Below are 23,291 nucleotides of genomic sequence, written 5' to 3' on the forward strand. Positions count from 1 at the left end.
GGTTTCCCTAAACCAGCGTTTCTCAACCGCTGTTCCGCGGCACACTAGTGTGCCGCGAGACGCTGGCTGGTGTGCCGCGACGTGCGGCGACGAGAAGGGCGATTTGCATTGTCACGTGCCTGGCGGCTGCCAATAGGCAGCACTAACCCGCCGGAAAGGAAGCCGGCCGGGTCACGACGCGGAGCGAGCGCAGCTCTCAACAGCCACCACCATGGGAGGGTGGTTTTAGACAAACTTAAAGAAGCTGGCTGGATGAGCTCAACCTGAAACTTGCTGAGCAAAGGATTGTGCTGGCAGAGAAATCAGCGGCTTGTGAAGCCTTATTACAGTAGATTGCAACCAACACAGCAATTGGCAAGTGTTTCTTACAGTCATAATTATATAGTCAATATAGGGCGGCACAGAGTTAAATTTTTTAACTTTTTTAATGGTGGTGTGCCTCGTGATTTTTTTCATGGAACAAGTGTGCCTTGGCCCAAAAAAGGTTGAGAAACACTGCCCTAAACAAGCATTCACCGTCTTAGATGCATGGACCGAGAAGCTAGTGGGCTATATTGTGACAGCTTCAGTCTCCTATCAACTTCAGTAAGCTATTGCCTACAAAATTTCATGCCATAGCACTTTGCCTCTTGTTCCTGCAGTGTGTGGTTGCCCAAGGTGGTTGAATTTCATTTTTCAACCGTGTATGCAGATAACACTCAAAAGTGAGGAGAATCTGAATTTATATTGAAACCTGTCAGTTCAGAGTTGCTTTAGCTCCCTCATAGAGGTTCTCAGTATATATAAAAAAAGTTAGTGGTCTAGTGCTCAGTATTTTTATTTCTGCTAGAAACCCGACTTGATTCCTTACATATGAGACTTCTGAACTCTTTTCTTTTTTCCCCTGCAGGTTCATCTAGTGGTCAAAGTGGAGGAACATCAAGTGCTCACTATCCTGTCAACAGTCAGTTCACTATGGGAGGCCCGGCCATTTCCATGGCATCTCCCATGTCCATCACAACCAACACAATGCATTATGGGAGCTAAGAGACCCTCACCCCTGATCCTCTGAACTGACAGCACCAGGAAACCAAATGAAGAAGAAAAAAAACCCGCCCTGCCCACCTGCCTTCTGCACCTCAGTTTGGCAATTGCTTCTCTGGATTTCTTCTACCCCCTGCCTCCCTCCCACCCCCATCCCCCCCCACCCCAAATTAGGCTTGCCAGAGATGTTCTGACCATTGTACAATAGAAGACACCCCCCACTTGTTCTTTGATAGCAGACTTGTACACTTTTTTTATGAAATGTTGGAAACTTCAACTTGCTCAACCATGACTGAGTTCCTGCGCTCACTGTGTCTTACAACCAATCATGTTGCTAATGGTATCATTCTTCAACTCTTCCATGACTGATCAGCATTAGGCACAGGTTGTAGAGCAAAGCTGCAACAGGGCTTCTCAGCAGTACTGTGGACAGCCCAGCGGCAGTGCCAGTAACCTGAGCCTTCATCCTTGCTCCCAGTGTTTTGAACGAAGGGGCTGCAGCTGGCTGTAGAGTGGGCACAGGCGAAAATCCAGCTGCACATCCTTTCATCTACGCGTTGGTTTCTTTCACCCAACCTCCGGGTTCGTTGCTTTGCTAAGACTTAGGAGGAGGAAGTGTGTTTCCTGTCGTGAGGGAAAAGCAAAACGCCAACAAGCCAGGGTCCTGGCTGGCTTTGCGAGGAGTTCCGGCAACTTACTGCTGTAGATCTTGGGCTTCCGGAAGAACATCTGAGATGAGATGGACTGTTGTGCCACGAGTATCTTATCAGCCGGTCTGATGATTGCCTGTCTCGGGGGGGGGGGGGAATCTCGATGTAGCATCAAAGGGTTAAAAAAATTTAAAACATGAATGTACCAAAAAGAAAAAAAAGGTTGCTGGCTGGAAGTGAACAGTTTGTGTATCAGTTTCCTGTTGCTCAGCTCATCTTGACGGCTATGCCCAGTTCTGGCTCCATTTCCACCCTGTTTTCTAGGCTGTTGCAGCTGCTGTCTCTAGTCCATTTTTTCTCTTCAGCTGGGCAGGCAGTGGGTACTGGGTGCCAAGTGGCTTAGTATATAGACTTGCCTGCTCCCTGCAGTAGCCACCAGGGACTCTTAGAGTAGATGGTTCTGGCATCTGTTATGGAAGCCCCTTTGTAGTCTTTGTATGTGTAACCTGTAACCATTAATGGTATTTTCTTTCTAATTTTCCTTTCAGAGCCACCAGTTGGCATGTTCGAAAGGAATTGGCAGGGACCCGTTTTATGGAGGGGGGGGGAAGTGTGTTTTACTTAGGCAGTTTCCTTTGGCTCCCAACAGGGGCTTGGTGGGCTGAATTTGGGGGGGAGGGAGGAGGGGGTCTTGTGCAGAAGCTCCATAGTGGATGAATTGTGGGGTCTACACAGTCAATTGTTAGGTCTGGCTGATCAATGATTTTGTGACTATTGAATAAAACTGGGAGGGTTTTGAAGACTTGTTTACAGTGGCTGGTTTCCCCCACCTCAGGTTTTGATGTGACTCCACAAAGCTCATTTCCCTTTCGCTCACATCTTCAAAAGACAAGCCTCTATTTTTGACATACAGTTAAGAGACTCTCACTCTGTACAAAGGCTGCCTTTAGGACCTCAGACAAAGGACCTTTGTACCTTTGGGTACAAAATCCTTGATGAGGAAACCCAGAGGTTTCCCACCCATGCCATTAGGTGTTTCTTTCTACCAGATTTTCGGTCACCCTCTTTCACTGTCAAAGACAGCATGTTACATGGATACTTTTGCTGATCCTGTGTATGTGGCCACAGAGGATGACAGTGTTGGCTGGAAAAAAAGCTTGGAAAGAGCCACACTCCTCTTAAAAGGCAGTTTTATTTAAATTAGCTTTCCATAGAAAACAAAATCAAGTAGCTAAACTAAATCAAAGTAATCTGCAGTGCTCAACCTCCCTATCATTCAAGCTTCCCTCCAAAGAAGCTCTTATTCTATTCCTGATAATCTACCCTTACTCACCGAGGATCTAAATAGTCTCAGCCATCTGCTGATTCTGTTACATCCCGCCGTTACCAAAGATTTAACCGGAAGGGGAACAATAGAGAATCACTCCATGAAATCGCTTTCTGCAGCCCTGTCAGGACCTCAGGCCCATCCTGTGATGAAGGAACAAAAGGCAGCTGCATCTATCCCATGTAACGTTTTGTGATGTTAACAGCCAGGCCTTTAAATTTGTTTCCAAAAGTGAGGCTCTTTGCAAATCGGGCACCTTAGTGACATGGCTGGCTGAAGTAGGACGACAAAAGCCTTGAAATGGTGAGGTGATGCTGCTTGGTCCCTGTTCCAGCTCAGGTGTCTCCTTGCCTCTTGAATGACTGTGCACTTTCCTTCGCCCATGGGCTTTCCCTGAGGCCAGACATTCATGATGAAAGTGTCTGCAACAGAGATTGGTACAGTTGTAGGTCTTGTAAGCAGGGCATGCACTAAGGGAGGAAGATGAGAGATGCCAACCCCTTGTTACGTCTCCCAGAAGCACGTTAGTTCCTATGCTTCCATTGGTAGGGGGTGGGGATCGTGGAGCAGTGGGTGCTTTGACAAAGAATATTTGACACCCAGCAGCATTTTTAGCATCTGTTGCATGCCATACGGGGTGGCCAGAAGTTCTTACCAGCTGCCTTTCAAATGTGCGTATTGGAGTGGTTGGCTGGGTGAGGCGGTGTGCTTCTGCCGAAATGAGCAGCTGGCGTGGGATGAGAAGGTGTGCCGGTTGCATTCTGGAAGAAATACAGCTTCAAAGAGAAGAAAATAAATCAGCTGTAGAAATCAAGCAGGCTTGCCTTCCTCCACCTATAGTCAATAAGTTAATTTGAAAACTCAGTGACTGCACTTTGAAGAATACTCTGGTTTAATCAAAACCTGAATGCAAACAAGCAAGAGCAAAACCTGTGTGTCTAAAACTGAATACATGACCTGTGGCAAATTATTTTTGGGCTACTTTTCTGCTACCAAGTTAACGGCAAAACAAGGTCCTATATTAAGGGCCGGAGATGCCATATATTCTCTAGAGTAGCCCACTGGATGTGCCTGCTTCCTTGTTCTGCAAGTTGCTTAGGGAGCAAGCATTACCATTTCCCGTTTCACAGAGAAACTGGTCAGTACCTGTTTCTTCAAGGCTTAGACGTGCCAAAAATACATAGATTTGTCAGCCGGGGGGGGGGGATCAGGTTTGGAAACATTGTGTAACACTTTTTCTTGTTACCATCCTAATCCAGTTTGGGAAATGGCAGAAGTATAAATAATACACCATTCTCTAGAGCACAAAGTTTTCTTTTAAGAAGCTGAAGTTTCCTAGGGTAGCATAGTGAGACTGTAAATCTGTACATTTGCAATCAGCATGTACTAATAATTGAAATGTAAGTGGGAAAACTGGATTCACTTTAGCTGGGTAATTTAATCCACCCCACCCCACGTTAGGCTGGATATCCAGCTATAACTGTTTCCCTATTTATTAGACGAGAGCTTTGTACAGGATGTCCAAGCAAGCCCTGGGGCATGTGCGTAAGAACAATAATCCACATCCTTGTTGGATCTTGGCTGTGGAGTTTGTATTGACACTACCAAGGTGGGGCCAAAGAGTTTGCTTAAGAGTTCTCATTTAAGTTCAGTGTTGCAGGCAGAATGTGATTAATCCAGAGCACATTGCACTCCTCTGTCTCAGCCTACGGTGCAGTGTCATTTCCAAACCTTGAAATGCATGCATGTGAAAAGTCCACACTGTAACGCCAACTGTATTTTTATAACATGCCTAAAACTATATGAAAACACAAGACAAAAGTGAAGGGAGTTTAACAAAGGAAAAAATGGATTTGGGGGGGGGGGAAGGCTAGCTGCAAAACAGCTCACTTATTTTTATAGGCTTCGAGGTTTAAAAATATAAAACGAAAAGACAGCAAAAAGCAGATAAACCAAGCTTTTAAGGAATGTTAGAATATTAATACTAATATTTATTAACATTTGCCTCTCTTCAAAACCCTAAGTATTCTCAAAGCAGCTCACAATCAAGGGAGTATAAAATGTTTAAAAACACATTGAAATCCTACAAATTAAAACTAAAAATGTGAAACTAGCAAAAAAACAAATCATCACAGACAGCCAACAATCCCATTACTACACTGAGTGTAGTATTCAATTAAAAACCACCCCAGTTTTCTCGGGTGGACTTAAAATATCTTTAGGGCCTGCTTAAGACGAGGAGAGAGCAAAACGTATCTCCCTCAGGGAGGGAGTTCCCTAGCTGAGAACCATATTTTGCACCCTCCAGCCTGGATAGAAATGTGTCACATAAATCCAAGTCCCACCCACCACCAGCATGCAGCCTTCATACAGAGAAAAAAGCCCCTCCGCCCCCCCAGCTCTGGTTTGCAGGTACACCAGCGGAAGAACCAAATGGTTCTCAAAGTGAGAGCAATCGTTACTCCTCCATTCACCCCAGGATGCCGTCGCAAGCGGAGGTCTTTTTGCACCAGAAATGTCCTTCCCATTACATCTGGCAACATTTCCCCCACCCCTGGTGGTCCAACCAGTCTGAAGAAAAGTTCTGATGAGCTCAAAGTCTTGATCCTGACCAACATTTAGTTGGGCCTTAAAAGTGCTGGAACAGTTGCTAGAAAGGTTTCAGTGGTAAATCGCAGCCTGTTGTTTCTTACTTTAATCAAATTCCTGTTCCGTTCCTCGTAATTTTGGGCACAATGAGCACTAGGATAGAATTACTTTATCTATACAGTGGAACCTGAGAAGCCAAACACCTGTAAACTCGAACCTTTCGGCTCGCAAACGATCAAAAACCGGAAGTGATCGTTCCGGTTTTTGAATGATTTTTGGAAGCCGAACGTCTGGCGTGGCTTCCGATTGACTGCAGGATGCTCCTGCAGCCAATCAGAAGCCATGCCTTGGAAGACGAACATTTTGGAAGTCGAACCGACTTCTGGAACAGATTTCGTTCGACTTCCAAGGTACGTCTGTACTCCCACTATGCAATGTTTACATCATATTCTAACGATTTTTTCAGGGGTCTAGTATAAAGCTACCTCAAATATTGTAAGATCAGAGCAGATTTTGTCAACATGTTGCCCTCCAGACAACTCCCAGCCTGCATGACCAGGTAGGCAAGGTTTAGGGATGTTCATAATACTAAATTGCCACAGGGTACCCAAAATTATACAGTAAAATCATGCAACAACATCATCATGTTTCTAAAGTCCCTCAGAGTTTTATTAAAAGTGTGTGTGTGTGTGTTAAAAAGTGCCTTCCTGTTTCCAGCCCCGAGTACTTTTGCTGCTGTAAAATCTCTGCAACTTCTGAGGCTAAAAACTCATTTGAAATATCTGACTTTCTAGCGGCTGCAATCGTACACAGCTTATTTCCCTCTACTTTTCCTTCCCCTCTCGGCACAAGTAGCATTTTGCTCTCCAAACCTTGCCCTATCTTAATGGGAAGAGAAGAAAACATACCTTGCAACCAATAGCCAGAAGGACATGGAGAGAAATGACGACAGCCAACAGAGCACAAGCTGCCAGCCTGGTGTCTGAGCGGATAACTGGCCAGAAGGTAAGAACCAGAACTGAGCCAGAGAGACCCACGGCAAAGATGAGCAGCAGCCACTGCAGCCAGGATATAGGAATCAGCCACAGCATCTGTGAATGAAGGCGGTTGAGTTTTAATTCAGGTCCCTTTTGCTGAAATCCTGCTGCACAAAACTAGCAGTGCTTGAGGAATGTGTGAATGTCTGGAGGCGGTTGGAGAATGGATGGCGGCTAACAGATTGAGGCTGAATCCTGAGAAGCCGGAAGTACAGTTTTGGGGGACAAAGGGTCAGTGGGTATGGGGGAATCCCTGGTCCTGAATGGGGTAAGTGTGTCCCTGAAAGACCAGATGCGCAGCCTGTGAGTCATTTTGGACTCACAGCTGTCCATGGAAGTGCAGGTCAATTCTGTGTCCAGGGCAGCTGTCTACCAGCTCCGTCTGGTACGCAGGCTTGAGACCCTACCTGCCCGCAGACTGTCTCGCCAGAGTGGTGCATGCTCTAGTTATCTCCCACTTGGGACTACTGCAGTGAAGGTGACCCGGAAACTACAATTAATCCAGAATGCGGCAGCTAGACTGGTGACGGACTGGCCGCCGAGACCACATAACACCGGTCCTGAAAGACCTACATTGGCTCCCACAATTTCTGAGCACAGTGTTTGTGCTGACCTTTAAAGTCCTAAGCAGCCTCGGCCCAGTATACCTGAAGGAGCGTCTCCAACCCCAATGTTCAACCCGGACACTGAGGTCCAGCTCCAAGGGCCTTCTGGTGGTTGCCTCACTGCAAGAAGTGTGGTTACAGACAGAGGGCCTTCTCAGTAGTGGCACCAGCCCTGTGGAACGCCCTCCCATCAGATGTCAAGGAAATAAAAAACTATCTAACCTTTAGAAGACATCAGAAGGCAACCCTGTTTAGGGAAGTTTTTAATGTTTTATCATGTTTTGAATATTCTGTTGGGAGCCGCCCAGAGTAGCTGGGGAAACCCAGCCAGACGGGCAGGGAGTGAGTGAATGAATGAATAATAATAATAATGGAAAGCACAATGGAGCAGGACTTTGTGAGTACTTTCTACCGGAATATTATGCTCTGCAAACTAAAAAGGAACGACATATGAACCAGTCTTCTCCCTGCCACTCCATTTGCCTTACTCACCGCAGTGGGGATGTACACAAATAGGGAATAACCATAGACGCACACCATCTCCAGGAAGGTGTAGGAGTCCACATGGACCTGGACCCCCTTTCGCCACTGCAGATAGCCCCACAGGGCAAGGGGTACCAGCCAGGCATAGCAGTAGATAATTATTCCGGCAATGGACACTATAGAAAAGGAAAAGAATATTAAGAGCAGCATTTGCTCCAAGGCAAAAACACTGGGAGGGTCAAGAACCAGGGCTTACCCTCCCAGGAACAAGCCTCTACATATTTGCCTTCTGCCTGCCCTTCTCCCGCAGAAGCTCCTTAGCATAACTTAGTCATAAAATGAATGGAAGCTTTAAAAGTAGTTCTGTTATGATAGTAAACCCAAGAGGGAGGGAGGGAGGGAGGGAGGGAAGGGTGTATGTGTGTATGCGCGCACACACACATGCACAAAACTTCCTTCCTTCCCTCCCTCTTGTGTTTACTTATCATAACTGAGAACTACTGTACTTTTAAAGCTTCCATTCATTTTATGACTAAGTTATGCTAAGGAGCTTCTGCTCCTCTGCGAGAAGTTAAGGGTATCTGGGAGCCAAAATTTAGGCATTCTGAATACTGTCCATTTACCCATCTCACACATCCTCAGTAGGAAAGAAAGGAGTCATTACTACAACTCTTGTTTCCTGCTTCTTTGTAGGCCGCATGCCACCTTGCTCAAAAGCTTTTGCAGGTAACGTGCAACTTATTTTTTACCTCCCCCCCAAAAAAAACTCTAATTTGCCCATTCTTTGTGTGCCTTCAACAATACCCAATATATAAAAGGGGTATGATTGCATTCAACCGCTTGACACTCTGTCCAGAAAGCTTAAATTGCAAGAGACGCTCCCCCGTCAACCCCTCACCTTTGTGGAACTGGGGGCTGCCCTTTTTCTCCTGGAAGCTGGACAAGTTGCCGCTGATAGCCAGCGTGAAGACCAATGTGGCACAGATCCAGAACGGTCCTGTGAGAGGCAGAAATACAACATTAGAAGACCCAAAAAAAGACGGGCAGAGGAGACTTCCTGTCTCGGCACGGGGCAAAGAATGGAGCCGACTGTGAACTCATTTACCATATACAGAATAAGGAAGCAACTAAAGAGCTGAGGGTCCGGGGAGGTTTCTCAGCACATCACTGGAGGCTACCTGGTAGAGCATGCCTGAGAGGGAAATCTACATTCCCCAAGCACAAACCTTGGACACACAAAAGTGTAACACATTGTTAGGCTATCAGTCCATCTAGCCCAGCCTCCCTGCCCCAACCTTCTGTTCTCCAGATGTTTTGTGCTTAACACCCATCATCCCAGCAAGCTTGGCCCAAGGGTCAAGGGTGATAGGAGCTATAGTCCAAATAATCTGTAAGAAAGAATCAGAATCAATGAAGAGTCTTCTTCGACATCAACTTCATTTCGACTGGTCATGTTGTTCGGATGCCAGATTAACAAAGCAACTACTCTATTCCGAACTTTAAAAAAATGGAAAGCGTAATGCTGGTGGTCAACAAAAGAGGTTTAAAGGCTCTCTCAAGGCAAATTTTAAAAGTGTACTATAAACACCAACAACTGGGAAACACTGGCCTGCGAGCGCTACAATTGGAGAACAGCCTTTACCAAAGGTGTCATGGGCTTTGAAGACACTCGAACTCAGGACCCAAGGGAAAAACGTGCTAAGAGGAAGGCACACCTGGCAAATCCACACTGTGATCAACTCCCACCCGCAAACCAATGTCCCCACTATGGAAGGACGTGTGGATCCAGAATTGGCCTCCACAGTCACTTACGGACTCACTGTTAAAACCGTGTTCATGGAAGACAATCTTACTCGGCTACGAGTGATCGCCAAAGAAGAAGAATAATCTGTAGGGCACCAAGCTGGGGAAGTCTGATCTAGTCCTAATTCCCATGGCTTTTACCGGCCCAGCTCTTAGACATCCATTGACTGATGATGCCCGGGGTAGACCTGGGACCTTCCACTTGTGCAAGGTATGTACGTAGGGATGACAGAGCAAGGAAATGAAGGCTGCACTTCTGGAAGATGACCAGCAAGCTTCACCTCCCCCCCCCCCCCGCCTGCTTAATCAGGACTTGCTTCTCAGGATGCTGAGCAATCTGCATTCTCTGTCTTGGACATAATAATAATAATAGTAATAGTAATAATATTAATAATAATTTATTATTTATACCCCGCCCATCTGGCCGGGTTTCCCCAGCCACTCTGGGCGGCTTCCAACAGAAAAATAAAACACAGTAATCTATTAAACATTAAAAGCCTCCCTGAACAGGGCTGCCTTCAGATGTCTTCTAAAAGTCTGGTAGTTGTTTTACTCTTTGACATCTGTTGGGAGGGCGTTCCACAGGGCAGGCGCCACCACCGAGAAGGCCCTCTGCCTAGTTCCCTGCAACTTGGCTTCTCGCAACGAGGGAACCGCCAGAAGGCCCTCGGTGCTGGACCTCAGTGTCCGGGCAGAACGATGGGGGTGGAGACGCTCCTTCAGGTATACTGGACCGAGGCCATTTAGGGCTTTAAAGGTCAGCACCAACACTTTGAATTGTGCTCGGAAACGTACTGGGAGCCAATGTAGATCTTTCAAGACCGGTGTTATGTGGTCTTGGCAGTCGCTCCCAGTCACCAGTCTAGCTGCCGCATTCTGGATTAGTTGTAGTTTCCGAGTCACCTTCAAAGGTAGCCCCACGTAGAGCGCATTGCAGTAGTCCAAGCGGGAGATAACTAGCAACATAGTATGCTACATCACAGTTTACAGTTCAATCCAGACTTTGCAAAGCGGGAGGCAGTGCTCTGCATCAGCCTGAGCTTCTCTGTACTCACCATACAGGTCAGGGTTATTCCGTAGATGGTGCCATACAAAGTTTTTCCCTGGCAGTGGAAGCAGCGACCCCTTTATCCTGTCCAACACCTGATAAACAAGAAATAGGCCTTGCGTCACCAAAATGGACCCCTTGGGGATGTGCAGGAATGCAGGGCTTTTTGCTTCCCGTCTCAGGTGGTGCAGGGACTACTAGAAATATTGTACAGGCATTTCTATGCCTTGCACTAGATAGACCGCATTGTCAGGGTATGATAATAAATAATAATAATTTTTTATTTATACCCTGCCCTTCCCGGTTTAAAAACCGGGCTAAGGGCGGTTAACAGCAAATATAAAACATTGATTAAAATGCAACTTTAAAAACAGCATAAAATACAACATAAATGCAGCATTAATGTCAATAAAATTCAAAAATTCAGGGTCATTTGGGGGAGGGGAAAACAGTTCAGTAAACATCAAGTGATTGTCAGGGCTAACTGGCCAAGTTGGTCCTGCTAGGGCCAGCAAGGAGACCAGGGAAGAGTTTAACCCAGAAGGGTTCCTTCATAGAAAAAGGGAATGGAGGATCAGGCTAATTCAAATTGAAGGCCAGGCGGAATAGCTCTGTCTTACAGGCCCTGCGGAAGGAGATCAAGTCCTGCAGGGCCCTAGTCTCGTGGCACAGAGCATTTCACCAGGTCGGAGCCATCACTGAAAAAGCCCTGGCCCTAGTGGAGGATAATCTGGCTTCTTTAGGCCCGGGACCCTTAAGCTATTATTATTCAGGGACTTTAGGGTCCTCTGTGGGACATACCAGAAGAGGCGGTCCCATAAGTACGGGGGTCCTAGGCCACATAGGGCTTTAAAGGTCAAAACCAGCACCTTCAACCTGACCTGATACGCCACCGGGAGCCAGAGCAGCCAGTAGAGGACTGGGTAAATATGCTCCCATGGCAAGGAGCCTCGCTGCAGCATTCTGCACCTGCTGGAGAAGACTGATAATATGTTTGCTCAACGCCAAGCAAGCAAGCTTGTGAATTATGAGTTATTCTAACTGCATGGTTAGGAAATCTCCATTCCCATAGTCAGAACATCACCGCTGTGAATTTCAGCTCCTGAAAATATCAGTCGATCAGGAAGATCTTCAATTTGTAGCCAACAAAATAACGGTAATTCAGCCACAGCAGATCCTGGAGCCAAATTAGGCTCAAAGCACAATACAAATGTGCCAGCCATGAGGTTGTGCCTCCAGCTATGAAACAGAACTGGACCTTATGGATCATCTAGCCCAGTGGTGGCCAAACCTGGCCCTCCAGCTGTTTTGGGATTACAATTCCCATCATTCTACATTCCCATCATTACTACATTCCCTCATCTTGTCAAGTGTGGCTGATTCTTGGCTGCGCCTATGAAGCTAGAACTACACGGGTAGTACCCTTACCTGGTATGTGTCAACATCGAAGAAAGCCTGGTAATATTCAAAGGTCCAGAAACTGGATTGCTTCTTCTGGGAACTCAAGAGCTGCAGGGATGAGAATGCAGGTTACTGCTTTGCCCTTGGCCAGGAAAGATATTTTGGGTGAGACAAAGCAACCCCTGGGGCTCTTGTGAAGATAGAACTCCTGACCTCGTGCCCTAAGCATTCTTACATTAAAAAATAAAAGAAAAAGAGGCAGAGTGCTTCACTCCAAATAATGACCCAAGGAAAAGACCTCTTTCTTTCATGGACGCTTCCCCTCCCAGTTGTGTGTGTTAAGAGGTGGGGGTGAAACTTAGGGGACTGTAATGACTGGGGAACATTATTTTTATGGAAATTCTTCACACAAGGAACAATAGGAATTTCGGCTGCTCAAGCGTGAATTAGTCAGGTAGGGTGACACAGCAAAGTGCTCTGTGTGTGTGTGTGTGTGTGTGTGTGTGTGTGTGTAGGCATTGTGTTGTTATTTATTGTCTTTCTTACCCACCCTTCACAATAAGGTTCCAGGGTGGGTTACAGCATATTTTAAAAAAACACCACACAGTAGATTTAAAACATCAACAAACAAAAAGCACACCTATTACCTAAAAAACACTAATTCCATACAACACGTTACAGGCGGGACCCAAAACCAAATTCTTCCCTTCTCAAAGCAAACAATGGAAGCCAGACAAACTTCTGTGGAAAGGAAGGTCCACATTCTTGGAACTACCACCAAGAACATGGGTAGGCAAACTAAGGCCCGGGGGCCGGATCCAGCCCAATAGCCTTCTAAATCTGGCGCGGGAATCAGCGTGTTTTTACAGGAGCAGAATGTGTGCTTTTATTTAAAATGCATTTCTGGGTTATTTGTGGGGCATAGGAATTCATTCATCCCCGCCCCTCAATATATATAGTCCAGCCCACCACATGAGGGGGGACTGGGGACTGGTCCCCTGCTGAAAAGGTTTGCTGACCCCTGACCAAGAAGGTAATCTCAGAAGCTCCCCCAAACCTGTAAGAGCGGCAGGACTACCAGGAAGGCCTCCTCTGCTGATCTTAAGCCTCAAGCTGGTCCACACAGGGAATGAGGCATTCTTTCAGTTATTTGGAGCCCCACCCCCTTATCTAGGCTTTCAACACAAATGTGAGGGAGCACCTTAAATTGGACTGGGAAGCTATTAGGGAACCAATGCAACTGCTACAGACCAGGTGTTATATGCCAGGGGTGGCCACTCACAGAGTTAAAAACTGGCAGTGATCTACCCCCTTTTTGGGGGCTCAGGTCAAAGTTGCTAAGCTTTTTTTTAAGAAGTCCTGTGTGAGTGTCTGGAGGCGGTTGGAGGTCGGATGGCGGCTAACAGATTGAGGTTGAATCCTGATAAGACAGAAGTACTGTTTTGGGGGACAGGAGGCGGGCAGGTGTGGAGGACTCCCTGGTCCTGAATGGGGTAACTGTGCCCCTGAAGGACCAGGTGCGCAGCCTGGGAGTCATTTTGGACTCACAGCTGTCCATGGAGGCGCAGGTCAATTCTGTGTCCAGGGCAGCTGTCTATCAGCTCCATCTGGTACGCAGGCTGAGACCCTACCTGCCCGCGGACTGTCTCGCCAGAGTGGTGCATGCTCTAGTTATCTCTCACTTGGACTACTGCAATGCGCTTTACGGGGGCTACCTTTGAAAGTGACTTGGAAACTACAACTAATCCAGAATGCGGCAGCTAGACTGGTGACTGGGAGCGGCCGCCGAGACCACATAACACCGGTCTTGAAAGACCTACATTGGCTCCCAGTACGTTTCCGAGCACAATTCAAAGTGTTGGTGCTGCCTTTAAAGCCCTAAACGGCCTCGGTCCAGTATACTTGAAGGAGCGTCTCCACCTACATCGTTCTGCCCGGACACTGAGGTCCAGTGCCGAGGGCCTTCTGGCTGTTCCCTCGCTGCAAGAAGCCAAGTTACAGGGAACCAGGCAGAGGGCCTTCTCGGTAGTGGCAGCCGCCCTGTGGAACGCCCTGCCACCAGATGTCAAAGAGAAAAACAACTACCAGACTTTTAGAGGACATCTGAAGGCAGCCCTGTTTAGGGAAGCTTTTAATGTTTAATAAATTGTTGTATTTTAATACTTCTGTTGGAAGCCGCCCAGAGTGGCTGGGGAAACCCAGCCAGATGGGCAGGGTATAAATAAATAATAATAATAATTATTATTATTACTATTATTATTATAGTGGTACCTCGGTTTACGACGACGATTCATTCTGGGGAGCCGGTCGCTCCCTGAGTTTGTTGCTCGCTGAAGGCATGTTTCTGCGCATGCGCGAAGCGCTGATAGAGTGCTTCTGCACATGCGCGAGCTGGGCAGATTGCTTCTGCGCATCCGCAGAATCCGGATGTAAATACTTCCGGGTCCGCGTCGGTCGCTCTCCAAGTTCGTCGTAAACGGAGGCAGTCGCAAACCGAGGTTCCAATGTATAATAAAATCATGAGCTTTTTTAAGTTGAACCAAAGTTGTTGAGCTTCTTTGGGGGGAGCCAGTGATCTACCAGTAATCTACCAGGGACATCCAGTGATCTACCGGTAGATCACGATCTACCTGTTGGACATGCCTGTTATATGCATTCTATGCCTCCTATCCTCCTTATCTATGTAAATCGCTGTGCTTTAAAAGCTCCCATTTGATCAGTTATCTCCTTTCCACTCTCTTCCAGGTCCATAGGAAGTAGCCCCTTGGCTAGGCTTATGTTTCCTTCCTGCCGCAAAGCAGCTACTTCTCCAGCTAGCTATAAATCAACATGCAGGACAGAATTTGAAACAGCAGCACCTCTGTTTTATCATCCTCCTCTTCTGCCTCACGCTCCTCATTGTAGCCGGAAGACATGTTTACGGTTGTGTGGCTTTGCCGCTCACTGATGCTAGGAGTGGTGGCATCCGCGTTCTCAGCCAGCAAATCTATGGCTTCGTCGAATTCTGCAGAAAATAAAATACGCCAGGCAGTCAGGACAGAAATACAAGCACAATCAGATTTTGCTCTACAGCCCCTGTAGCTCAAAGCTAGGATAGGACTTCCATAGCGTGACACTCAATGAAAGCAGTTTTGCAGGTGAGCAGAAGTAGATTTTTGCTTTGCCTATTGCAGAGCTGCCAAGTTATTTGTCTGGAAGAAATTGTTAGCCAAGCCAGTCACTGCACCATTTTCTCATCTGGTGCTTAAAATCCCAGGATGCCACGAACAGAGGAGGTGAAAAAACCTGGACAGCTTTATCCTCTAGTTTTAACATACTTTGTTTTGCTTTATTACATTTATATCCCAGCGTACATAGTTCTCCCTCACCCTCTTTTTATTTTCACAACAACCCTAGGCTGGGAGTGAGCGACTTGCCCAGGGTGACCCAGGCTAAGTGGGGATTTGAACCCTGGTCTCCCAGGTCCTAGGCTGGCACTCTAACCATCACACCACACTGGCGTTTCAGGTACAATTTCATGTGAATGTGGTACCAGAGGCAATATTTGAAATTCTGAAAGAACAGGTATAGGACCCCACTGTTTGGTGAGCAGAACTTCTGCATTTCTCCCTCCTTGCTTCAACCTGTTTTTTTTTTGGGGGGGGGGTTCCCCCCAAGAAAAGCTCAACAACTTTAAGGGTGTCCTGGTTTCTACTTTTTGAAACATGGCAGCCCTAGCTTAAGGTAGAAACAAAACTTGGATACGTCCAAAGAACTTGTGTTTCCTTGAGAAATCAAGGTAGGCTTACCTACCTTCAGAGGCAGCCAGAGCAATCTACACCAAAGAAAAATCAGCACACACGTACCCCCCAAAAACCCAGCCTGCTTACAACATGGGTTTTTTTTTTTGCACTATGCAAAAAAAATCTCCACAGGTATAAAAACTGTTCATTATATTCTCCTGAGAGATGCTGTATATGATGGTTTGTGGGCTGGGAAATCCCCAGTTCAGGTCCCACCACAGCTACTCCTATGCATGATTACTCAGAAATAATCCCATTGTGTTTCCATGGGGATTACTCCCTACTATGTGTTTAGGATTACTTTTGAACAGACATGCATAGGCTTCCACTGTAAATCCCATTGCCTTCAATGGATTCTGCTCCCATTACAAGGTTCAATCTTTGCTCCTTCAACCCTCTTTTAACAGCAGGCAAGTGCTCAGCACTTATGTGGTGGGTACTCTCCAAGAGCCAGAGTTCAAAATTAGCAGGGCGCCAGGCACATTTTGCGACTAAAGTTTCTGCATTTGCAAACACCTCCACAAGTCTGGGTGCTGTTTTTTTTGCACCTGGCTGACACTCGAGGATTACTGAAATGTAGGTGCTCTGAAGCCTTGAGATAGACAATATGTTAAGGAGTTTAACAATAAAGAGTAGAATGTTTTGAAAACTGAAGTATGGTAGCAATATTTTTATTGTAAACACCAAATGAAACACGTATTAACAATTTTCGCTTAAAAATGTGACATTAACTATCTGTCACTTATGTGAATTGCTTATCACTTAGTACATGCTTATCAAAATAATAAATAAAGTGTTGTCAAACCACACACCCACACACCCAGTGGTGACTAGACAGCCAATTTTGGCTCCCACAACCCAAGTCCCAGAAGCCATTTGGCTGCTAGCTTTTCGATCCCAGTTTCTAACACTGCCAAGAGCTGTAGACTGACTATTCCTGGTACAGAACACTAATGAGATAGGAAAGGTAGATAATCCAACAAAGGTTATGCTCTTGTAAGTGGGACATGTATGAACATGGAAGTTTTGAGGTGGGTAGAGAAAGCACACTGCACAGCCCGGTGCCCAAAGCTTGACACAATCCAGAACTCACTCAGGGGAATTAAAACACTCACCGTGAAACTTGAGCTCATCTGGGGCAGCCATGATGTAACTGGATTATCCTGGAAAAGAAAACAAACTGCGTTGACAGAACATCAAAGAGCTTTGAAGCACCTTAAAGACTGAAACTTCTTCAGATGCATGAAGCGTAATCATAAACTGGCAGGTGCATATATTATAGACATACAGATGTGTACATTTAAATGGTTGGGTTGCGATGTATGGACAGGAGGCAGTTAAAGGCAGCTTCAAAACAGGCGTGTTTTGAAACCTGTGGCTCTCTGTATGTTGCTGGACTCTTATCAGACCCAGGCCAGCACAACCAACAGTCAGGGACGTTGGCAGTTAGAATCCTAGAACTGTAGAGTTGGAAGGGATCCTGAGAGTCATCTAGCTCAACCCTCTGCAATGCAGGAATCTCAACTAGATCATCCAGGGCAGGTGGCCACCCAACTGCTGCTTAAAAACCTCCAAGGAAGGAGAGTCCGCCGCCTTCCAAGGGAGTCCTTTCCACCGTTGAACAGCTCCTAGTTGTAGTCCGACAACATCTAGGGTAGGGGGCAGAGACACCGCTAGCCCTCTGACTTAAAAACAGCTGGAGTGAAACCAGGGCCAGATTTAGGTTTGATGAGGCCCTAAGCAACTGAAGGTAATGGGGCCCTTTCTATGTCCAGCTGTCCTTTGTCAACAACAAACGGTCACTGTTTTTTTGTGTTGAATATATGCTATATGGTAATTTATGGACCTAATAGGTATCTAAAGCCATTTGCACATAACAAAATATGTATTTTATCAAAGTAATTGATATAGAAATGAGCACACCAGTGATATTTTAGGGAGCAGCCCAGCAGGCAGGGCCCATTACTTACATCATAGGAGCCTACACAACATGTAGGTTTTATTTTATTTGCTTTTTATCTTATATTTTTGGAAATGTACATCCAGTTTTTTCCCTTTAATTTTTTGGGGGCTCCCCAAGAGAGTGGGGCCCTAAGCTATAGCTTGTTTAGCTTATATGTAAATCCGGCACTGGTTGCAAAAAGGTTCCCAGCTGCTGCAGCTCAAATGCTGGCAGTAAGCTTCCTAGTGGCGTAGAGATAAAACACCCAGCGCATTTTGCAAAGCTAAGCAGGGTCTGGTATAGGGTGGGGGGTGGGGGAACTGGCGTCGAGAATCCTGCCTCGTAGGGGGTTGGCCTAGATGACTCTTGGGGGTCCCCCTCTACCTCTAGGATATTCCAGGAAGCACTTCTCCTCCCTCTGCCATGGCGAACCTGCGCCACGGAAAGAAACAGCCCTGGGCCCTGAGCATTACAGTCCCTTGTCCAATTTTTTTTTGGGGGGGAAGCACTCTGCACATGCTCAGAGACCGGGCGTGCTTTCCAGGCCTGAGAGAGAGAGCACAGGTTGGCCTCTTGCCACTCGGAGGCTGCGACACACCCCCCCCCCCAACCTTAGCCCACCCTTGGCGGCCAGAAGCCCCTTACCCGGGCGAGGAGGGGCTTAGCAGGCAAGAGCCCACCCCCGAGGGTCCCTCAGCGGCGGCGGGGGGGTGTGGGGAGAAGGCCGGCCAGCCTCACCAGGAGCTCAGAGGAGCCTCGGACGGCGACGAGGGCGCAGCTTCCAGCGAGGCACCGCCGCCGCCCCTTCGCGGCTTCCGGCGCGCGTCAAAAGTGCCCCTGGCGCTCATAGACTCGGAAATACAGCGATTGGAGGCCCCGTCGTGGGTCGCGTGACGGGATTTCCACACAGACACGGGTACTTTGGGGGCTGCACTTGTAATTTCGCCTGCGATGGCGGAAACCCGTTAAAGGGAAGCAACCCGGCGGGACTTCAAACCGCGCGTGTTTTTCTGCTCGGAGGCAGAAGCAAGAAAGCAGGGCAGGCTTGTGAAATGTCCGAAGAATCCCAGATTTGGGGAGTTGGAAGGAACCCCCGAGGGTCATCTAGCCCAACCCTCTGCAATGCAGGAATCTTCACTAATTCTCGCCTTTTTCCTATTAGCCGCTTCGAGGTGTTTTGTTTGCTTTTTTTTAACAACCAAGCGGCGTCAAGATGTTATGAAGTAAATCAATAATTTTACACACACACACACACACACACACACACACACACACACACACACACACACACACAAACACCGCCCTTCGTCCTAAGATCACACGGCGGTTTGCTGTATAAACTACACAGCGAACAACAACAACAAAAAGAGCTAGTCTACATATTTCCTATCTCTATGAGCTCCCGCTCCTCGCCTTCTCTTCCTTCTTCCGGTCTCCGCTGGGCTGGTCCGTCGCGCTTTAGCGTCCGGCTTCGCGGTCCTTTCAGAAAAGGCCGGCGATGGCGGATCCTCCGAGCCCGGAGAAGAGGCGCCTTTGGGGGCGGTTCCGCACCGGCCGCATAGGTGAGGCGAGCGGGTGGCTGGAGGGGAGGCCCGAGCTCGAGCCCTGAGCGGCGCCTGCTTCCTCAGACCTCACCCCGAGAGATGGGCGGGGAGGGAGGGAAGGGTTCGCCGCCGCCCCTCTGCATGCTTCCCTGGGAGAAGGAGGTGGCGGCGGGGGGGGTGCCCTTCTGTGGCGCGCTTTGCCTCGGCCCGGGGCCGCCTCCTTTTCCTTCCTCCCTGCGTGGAGCTCACGCAGCTCCAGGTTCCTCTTAACCAGAGTCAGGCTTGCGGAACTCTCTCCCACAGGCCTTAAAAGAAGATTAGAGACAATCAAGGAGCAGCGCCGGATTAAAGGCGGTGCTGGCTGTTCTCCCGCACAGAGTGCTGAGACCGGGGGGGGGGAACACACACACAAAATGACCGCAATAACAATCCCAGTAATCATAATAAAACATATATTCATATAGGTACCTATTCAAAGTCGTGAAGCGTGCTAAATTTTGGGCCGGTTCAGGGTTCACTATATGACCTGCATGGCATGGAGGAGCATCAGCGCTCAGGGGGTCTGCACTGGTTGCTGATCTGCTACCGAGCCGGGTTCAATGTGTTGCTATTAGCATATAAAATCCATAACAAATTGGAGCCGCATTACCCGCGAGATCTCCTTACCCCACAGGTGTCCGCTCATGCATTTCAGTCAGCGGAACTGGCACTCCTTCAAGGTGCCACGTAATGCCTGTTCTACATTTGGAAGAATGCGGTTGTTCAGCGTGGCAGCACCTGTGCTTTGGCTGCCTATTGAGATCACTGTACTTTATTATTATTATTATTATTTTGCACGTGCTAAAAACATTCTGTTTAGACACCCAGGTGGTTAGAAAGTCAAAGCAACTCACCTCTTTTATTACCTCTGTTTCTGCATGTTTTAAAGTAGGGTTGTGAATTTTTCTCAATTTTACTGTATTGTCTTTTCGCAAAGTGAGGGTTTTTACAATCAAGATGTGTATAAACCTTACAAAATAAATACATAAATAAAACAACCACAAGGCTATCAGCCAAGGCTACTAACTATGCCCATGCAGCAGAGGCCTGGAGTGGGAGCCCCCAGTTGGCTGGGGGGCATGGGGTGCTCTTGCCATGACAGCATGAGACCAGCAGGCCCCTGATGGGCTCCTCTGGCCAGCTTAGCCCACCGAGTCACAATGGCTATGCTGTACCTCCACCATTTGCTGGAAACCTTGGCAGGGGATAGTTGTTGTTCTGCTCAAATCCTAGTCACTGGTTTCCCACAAAAGGCATCTGGTTTAGCTACTGTGAGAACAGGATGCAGGACTAGATGAGCCATTGGCCTGATCCAGCAGGCTCTTCTTCTGTTTTTACCTTCCCTATTTTCTTCTTTCCCTCCCCTCCCCCGGCAGCTTCGTGGTGCAAGAGCCTCCTGCACGACTATGCCGAAGCCTGCAAAGAGGTTGTTCTGGGTGTCAGGCAGCGGCCGGGGAAAGCTGGGCTCTACCTCTCGCTGCTGGCCGGAGCAGTGGGCTGCAGCCTCCACAGCCCCTGTGAGTCTTCCTTCGAGGCCAGCCTCCTGGAAGCCTCGGGCACCCTCCTCCTGCTCTCGCCCTGGACCCGCAGCAGCAGCTCGGAAGGTCATGTACAGCGGCTGACGAAGCTGAGGAACCGAGGCCAGCTGCGCTTCCAGAGCCTGCTCTTCTTCGCCCTCATGTACGAGGCTCCTTTTGATGCAGGAGCAGATCTCTACCAGGTGCACTGCAAGTACCTGAAGCCACGCTGGATGGAGGTTCCCAGCCAAGTCCTCGATGTGGGCTTCTGGGGGCGCTGGTGGGTTCTGCACTCCAAAATGCGGGATCCGGACATTAATGAGGAGGAATTTCAACACCTGCCAGAGCATCTCAGGACAATTTCTTTCCATAACCTCCATTCGGAAGCCAACGAGAAACTTTTTGATGAGAAATACAAGCCTGTTGTCCTGACAGAGGAGCAGATCCAGCAAACAGAAAGGGAGAGTCATGGAAATCGACATCATTGATGTGCCTTGGTGGCTGTAGTTTATCATCTCCCTTTGGAGATGGTGGAACAAAGAAAAAGATCCGTTAGGAACATGGTCTGTTTTCTTCTAGGATCCTGATTTTCACTGTATTGTTCATGTAGACTCAGGCAGGTATGGTGAATAAATGAGTAAAAAAAGAAGAAGCACCCATTCTCTTGAATTTTTCTTTGATTCCCTCTCCCTTTCAGTTCTTCACATTTAAATTCTCAGGAGCTGTACCTCCACAGGAGCTCTGTCCAAAGCTTATTCTGAAGATGTACAGTATAGGGTTTGTTATTCTCTTGACTTTTCTCCAAGCCTTCCCTTTCCTACAGTATATGCACTTGAATAATTATTTTGTGATACTGTTAGTGAGAAGCTGGGAGATCTTCAGTTATTATAGTGCTGCCTAGCTTAATATTTTGTGGAAATCTTCCATCTGAGGTGAAAAATAGTTCCTAGCATCTTCCCATGTGTGTCTGTTCAGAGGTAAGCCCCACTGAGTTCATTAGGGTTTACTGTTAAGTACCTTTGTATACTCGGGTGGCACTGTGGTCTAAACCACAGAGCCTAGGGCTTGCCGATCGGAAGGTCCTTGATTCGAATCCCCGCCCTGCTCCTGCCAACCTAGCAGTTCGAAAGCACGTCAAAGTGCAAGTAGATAAATAGGTACCGCTCCGGCGTGAAGGTAAACGGCGTTTCCGTGCGCTGCTCTGGTTCGCCAGAAGCGGCTTAGTCATGCTGGCCACATGACCCGGAAGCTGTACGCCGGCTCCCTCGGCCAGTAAAGTGAGATCAGTGCCGTGACTGGACCTAACGGTCAGGGGTCCTTTTGCCTTTGCCTTTACCTTTACCTTTTTATAGGGTTACAGTCTTCAATTTTGCTGTTGAATTTGGGGGTGGAGGGTCAAATGGAAAACTTATCAGAAGCGGAATGGGAGAGCCCTAACAGATGTGTTAGTATTTTTTTTTTAAATTTGTGTTCATCTCTGCATTCTCATGAGCTCCTGTAAGCTGGGCAGTCCATTGACAGCAGCAAATAACAAAAGAGCTGGTGCAATTGCATTAAGTGCAGTGGAGAGAAAAGTCTTAGAATGCAGGAATCTCAGCTAAAGTATCCATAACAGATGATCACCCAACCTCTGCTTAGAAACCTCCAAGGAAGGAGAGTCCACCACCTTTCATTGGTTCCGTCCACCAGATGGCAGCGAACGGGGAGTGGGAAGAAAGAGGCAGTAGGTACAGGATTTTGTCACCAGGTGGCAGAAGCAGAGTGGCTGGCAAGGGAGTAGGGAGTTTAAAGCAAGGCTCAGTTGTCAAGGGGGATCCAGACTCTCCATTGTTTAATAACAGCAACAATAAAAAGGCCTTTTCCTCTTCTAAACTGTGCACCTTTCTAAGGCTGGTCTATTTTTGTAAAAGAGGTGATGGGGATTTTCCCCACCTCAATTTCTATTCCTATTTTTAGTGCACTATGCACACACAATTATTCCTTATTTCAGTGAGGGTCCCTGTGGTTAGAAGAGTGTGGGGTTGCAAACTAATAAAGTCATGCTTTTACTGCAAAACTATATGCACTGAGGCTAGTTTGGATTTCCACCCCAAAATACTCTTGAGATGCAGCAAAGTTCAAGTTACTAGTAAATTGCCCCTTTGGATCTCTCAGCCCAAATTCAGTGCTCAGCTTGAATCTAGAAGCCTTCTGTTCCACAGAAGTGCACACATGTTGCTCTTTTAAATGTGTTGCATTTTAAATCAATCACATTGTTGATACAAAATAATACTGGTTTAGAGAAAGGCAATGGATCTTGTCCTCTTTGTTTTTGATGGGGTGGGGGCACTTTTGCCCTTTCACAGTTGGGCTATATTCCTGCATTTCTCTGTTATGTTCTATGAGCAACTCTCACTTCCACACAGCGAGAAGACACAAAAAAAACAACAAAAAAACGGGGGGGATTCATCTAAGTAGGTAAAGCTGGAGGTCCTGACTGGGGGGCAGGGGGCGAGCATATT

At 47.4% G+C, this 23,291-nt stretch overlaps 3 protein-coding genes across 8 annotated transcripts in view; 2 read left to right on the forward strand and 1 right to left on the reverse strand.

Moving 5' to 3' along the window:
* CARM1 (coactivator associated arginine methyltransferase 1) overlaps positions 1–2,473 on the forward strand; it is a 41,462-nt gene extending 38,989 nt beyond the window's left edge. For both annotated transcript variants that reach the window (XM_035141258.3, XM_035141259.3), the window contains one exon: positions 890–2,473. In XM_035141258.3, the coding sequence (XP_034997149.1) occupies positions 890–1,026 (137 nt within the window). In that variant the 3' untranslated portion in view covers positions 1,027–2,473. The remainder of the gene's footprint in view (positions 1–889) is intronic.
* Positions 2,474–2,846: 373 nt separating this feature from the next.
* On the reverse strand, positions 2,847–19,983 carry YIPF2 (Yip1 domain family member 2). 5 transcript variants are annotated; one of them, XM_088658855.1, is made up of 10 exons: positions 19,901–19,983; positions 16,864–16,911; positions 14,825–14,970; positions 11,994–12,074; positions 10,573–10,660; positions 8,613–8,711; positions 7,724–7,890; positions 6,498–6,680; positions 3,656–3,776; positions 2,847–3,422 (listed from the first exon to the last, which is right to left on the reverse strand). In XM_088658855.1, the coding sequence occupies exons 2-9, from the start codon at positions 16,892–16,894 to the stop codon at positions 3,666–3,668; spliced, it is 906 nt and encodes a 301-aa protein (XP_088514981.1). In that variant the 5' UTR covers positions 16,895–16,911; positions 19,901–19,983; the 3' UTR covers positions 2,847–3,422; positions 3,656–3,665. The 5 variants fall into 5 exon arrangements, with proteins under 5 accessions (XP_088514981.1, XP_060124973.1, XP_088514982.1 ...); XM_060268990.2 differs by having other exon boundaries at positions 19,703–19,939; XM_088658856.1 differs by lacking the exon at positions 19,901–19,983 and adding an exon at positions 19,104–19,238.
* Positions 19,178–21,442, forward strand: TIMM29 (translocase of inner mitochondrial membrane 29). Its single transcript, XM_035141271.3, has 2 exons — positions 19,178–19,252; positions 20,650–21,442. Exons 1-2 carry the CDS (start codon positions 19,189–19,191, stop codon positions 21,276–21,278), a joined length of 693 nt encoding a protein of 230 aa, XP_034997162.1. The 5' UTR covers positions 19,178–19,188; the 3' UTR covers positions 21,279–21,442.
* Positions 21,443–23,291: the final 1,849 nt, after the last annotated feature.

Source organism: Zootoca vivipara, chromosome 15, assembly GCF_965207765.1.
Source record: "Zootoca vivipara chromosome 15, rZooViv2.hap1.1, whole genome shotgun sequence".
Classification (NCBI taxonomy): Eukaryota; Metazoa; Chordata; class Lepidosauria; order Squamata; family Lacertidae; genus Zootoca; species Zootoca vivipara.

Bases quoted from the DNA above. Each gene is read 5' to 3' on its own strand.
- YIPF2 (XM_088658855.1), bottom strand. From the start codon at position 16,894: ATGGCTGCCCCAGATGAGCTCAAGTTTCACG. The intron at 12,075-14,824 runs GTGCTGCTGTTT...TCATCCCTGCAG, and splicing joins AGGAGGATGATAAAACAGAG to CTCTTGAGTTCCCAGAAGAA. The intron at 6,681-7,723 runs GTGAGTAAGGCA...CTTCATTCACAG, and splicing joins TTGTGTACATCCCCACTGCG to ATGCTGTGGCTGATTCCTAT.
- TIMM29 (XM_035141271.3), top strand. From the start codon at position 19,189: ATGGCGGATCCTCCGAGCCCGGAGAAGAGGCGCCTTTGGGGGCGGTTC. The intron at 19,253-20,649 runs GTGAGGCGAGCG...CTCCCCCGGCAG, and splicing joins GTTCCGCACCGGCCGCATAG to CTTCGTGGTGCAAGAGCCTC.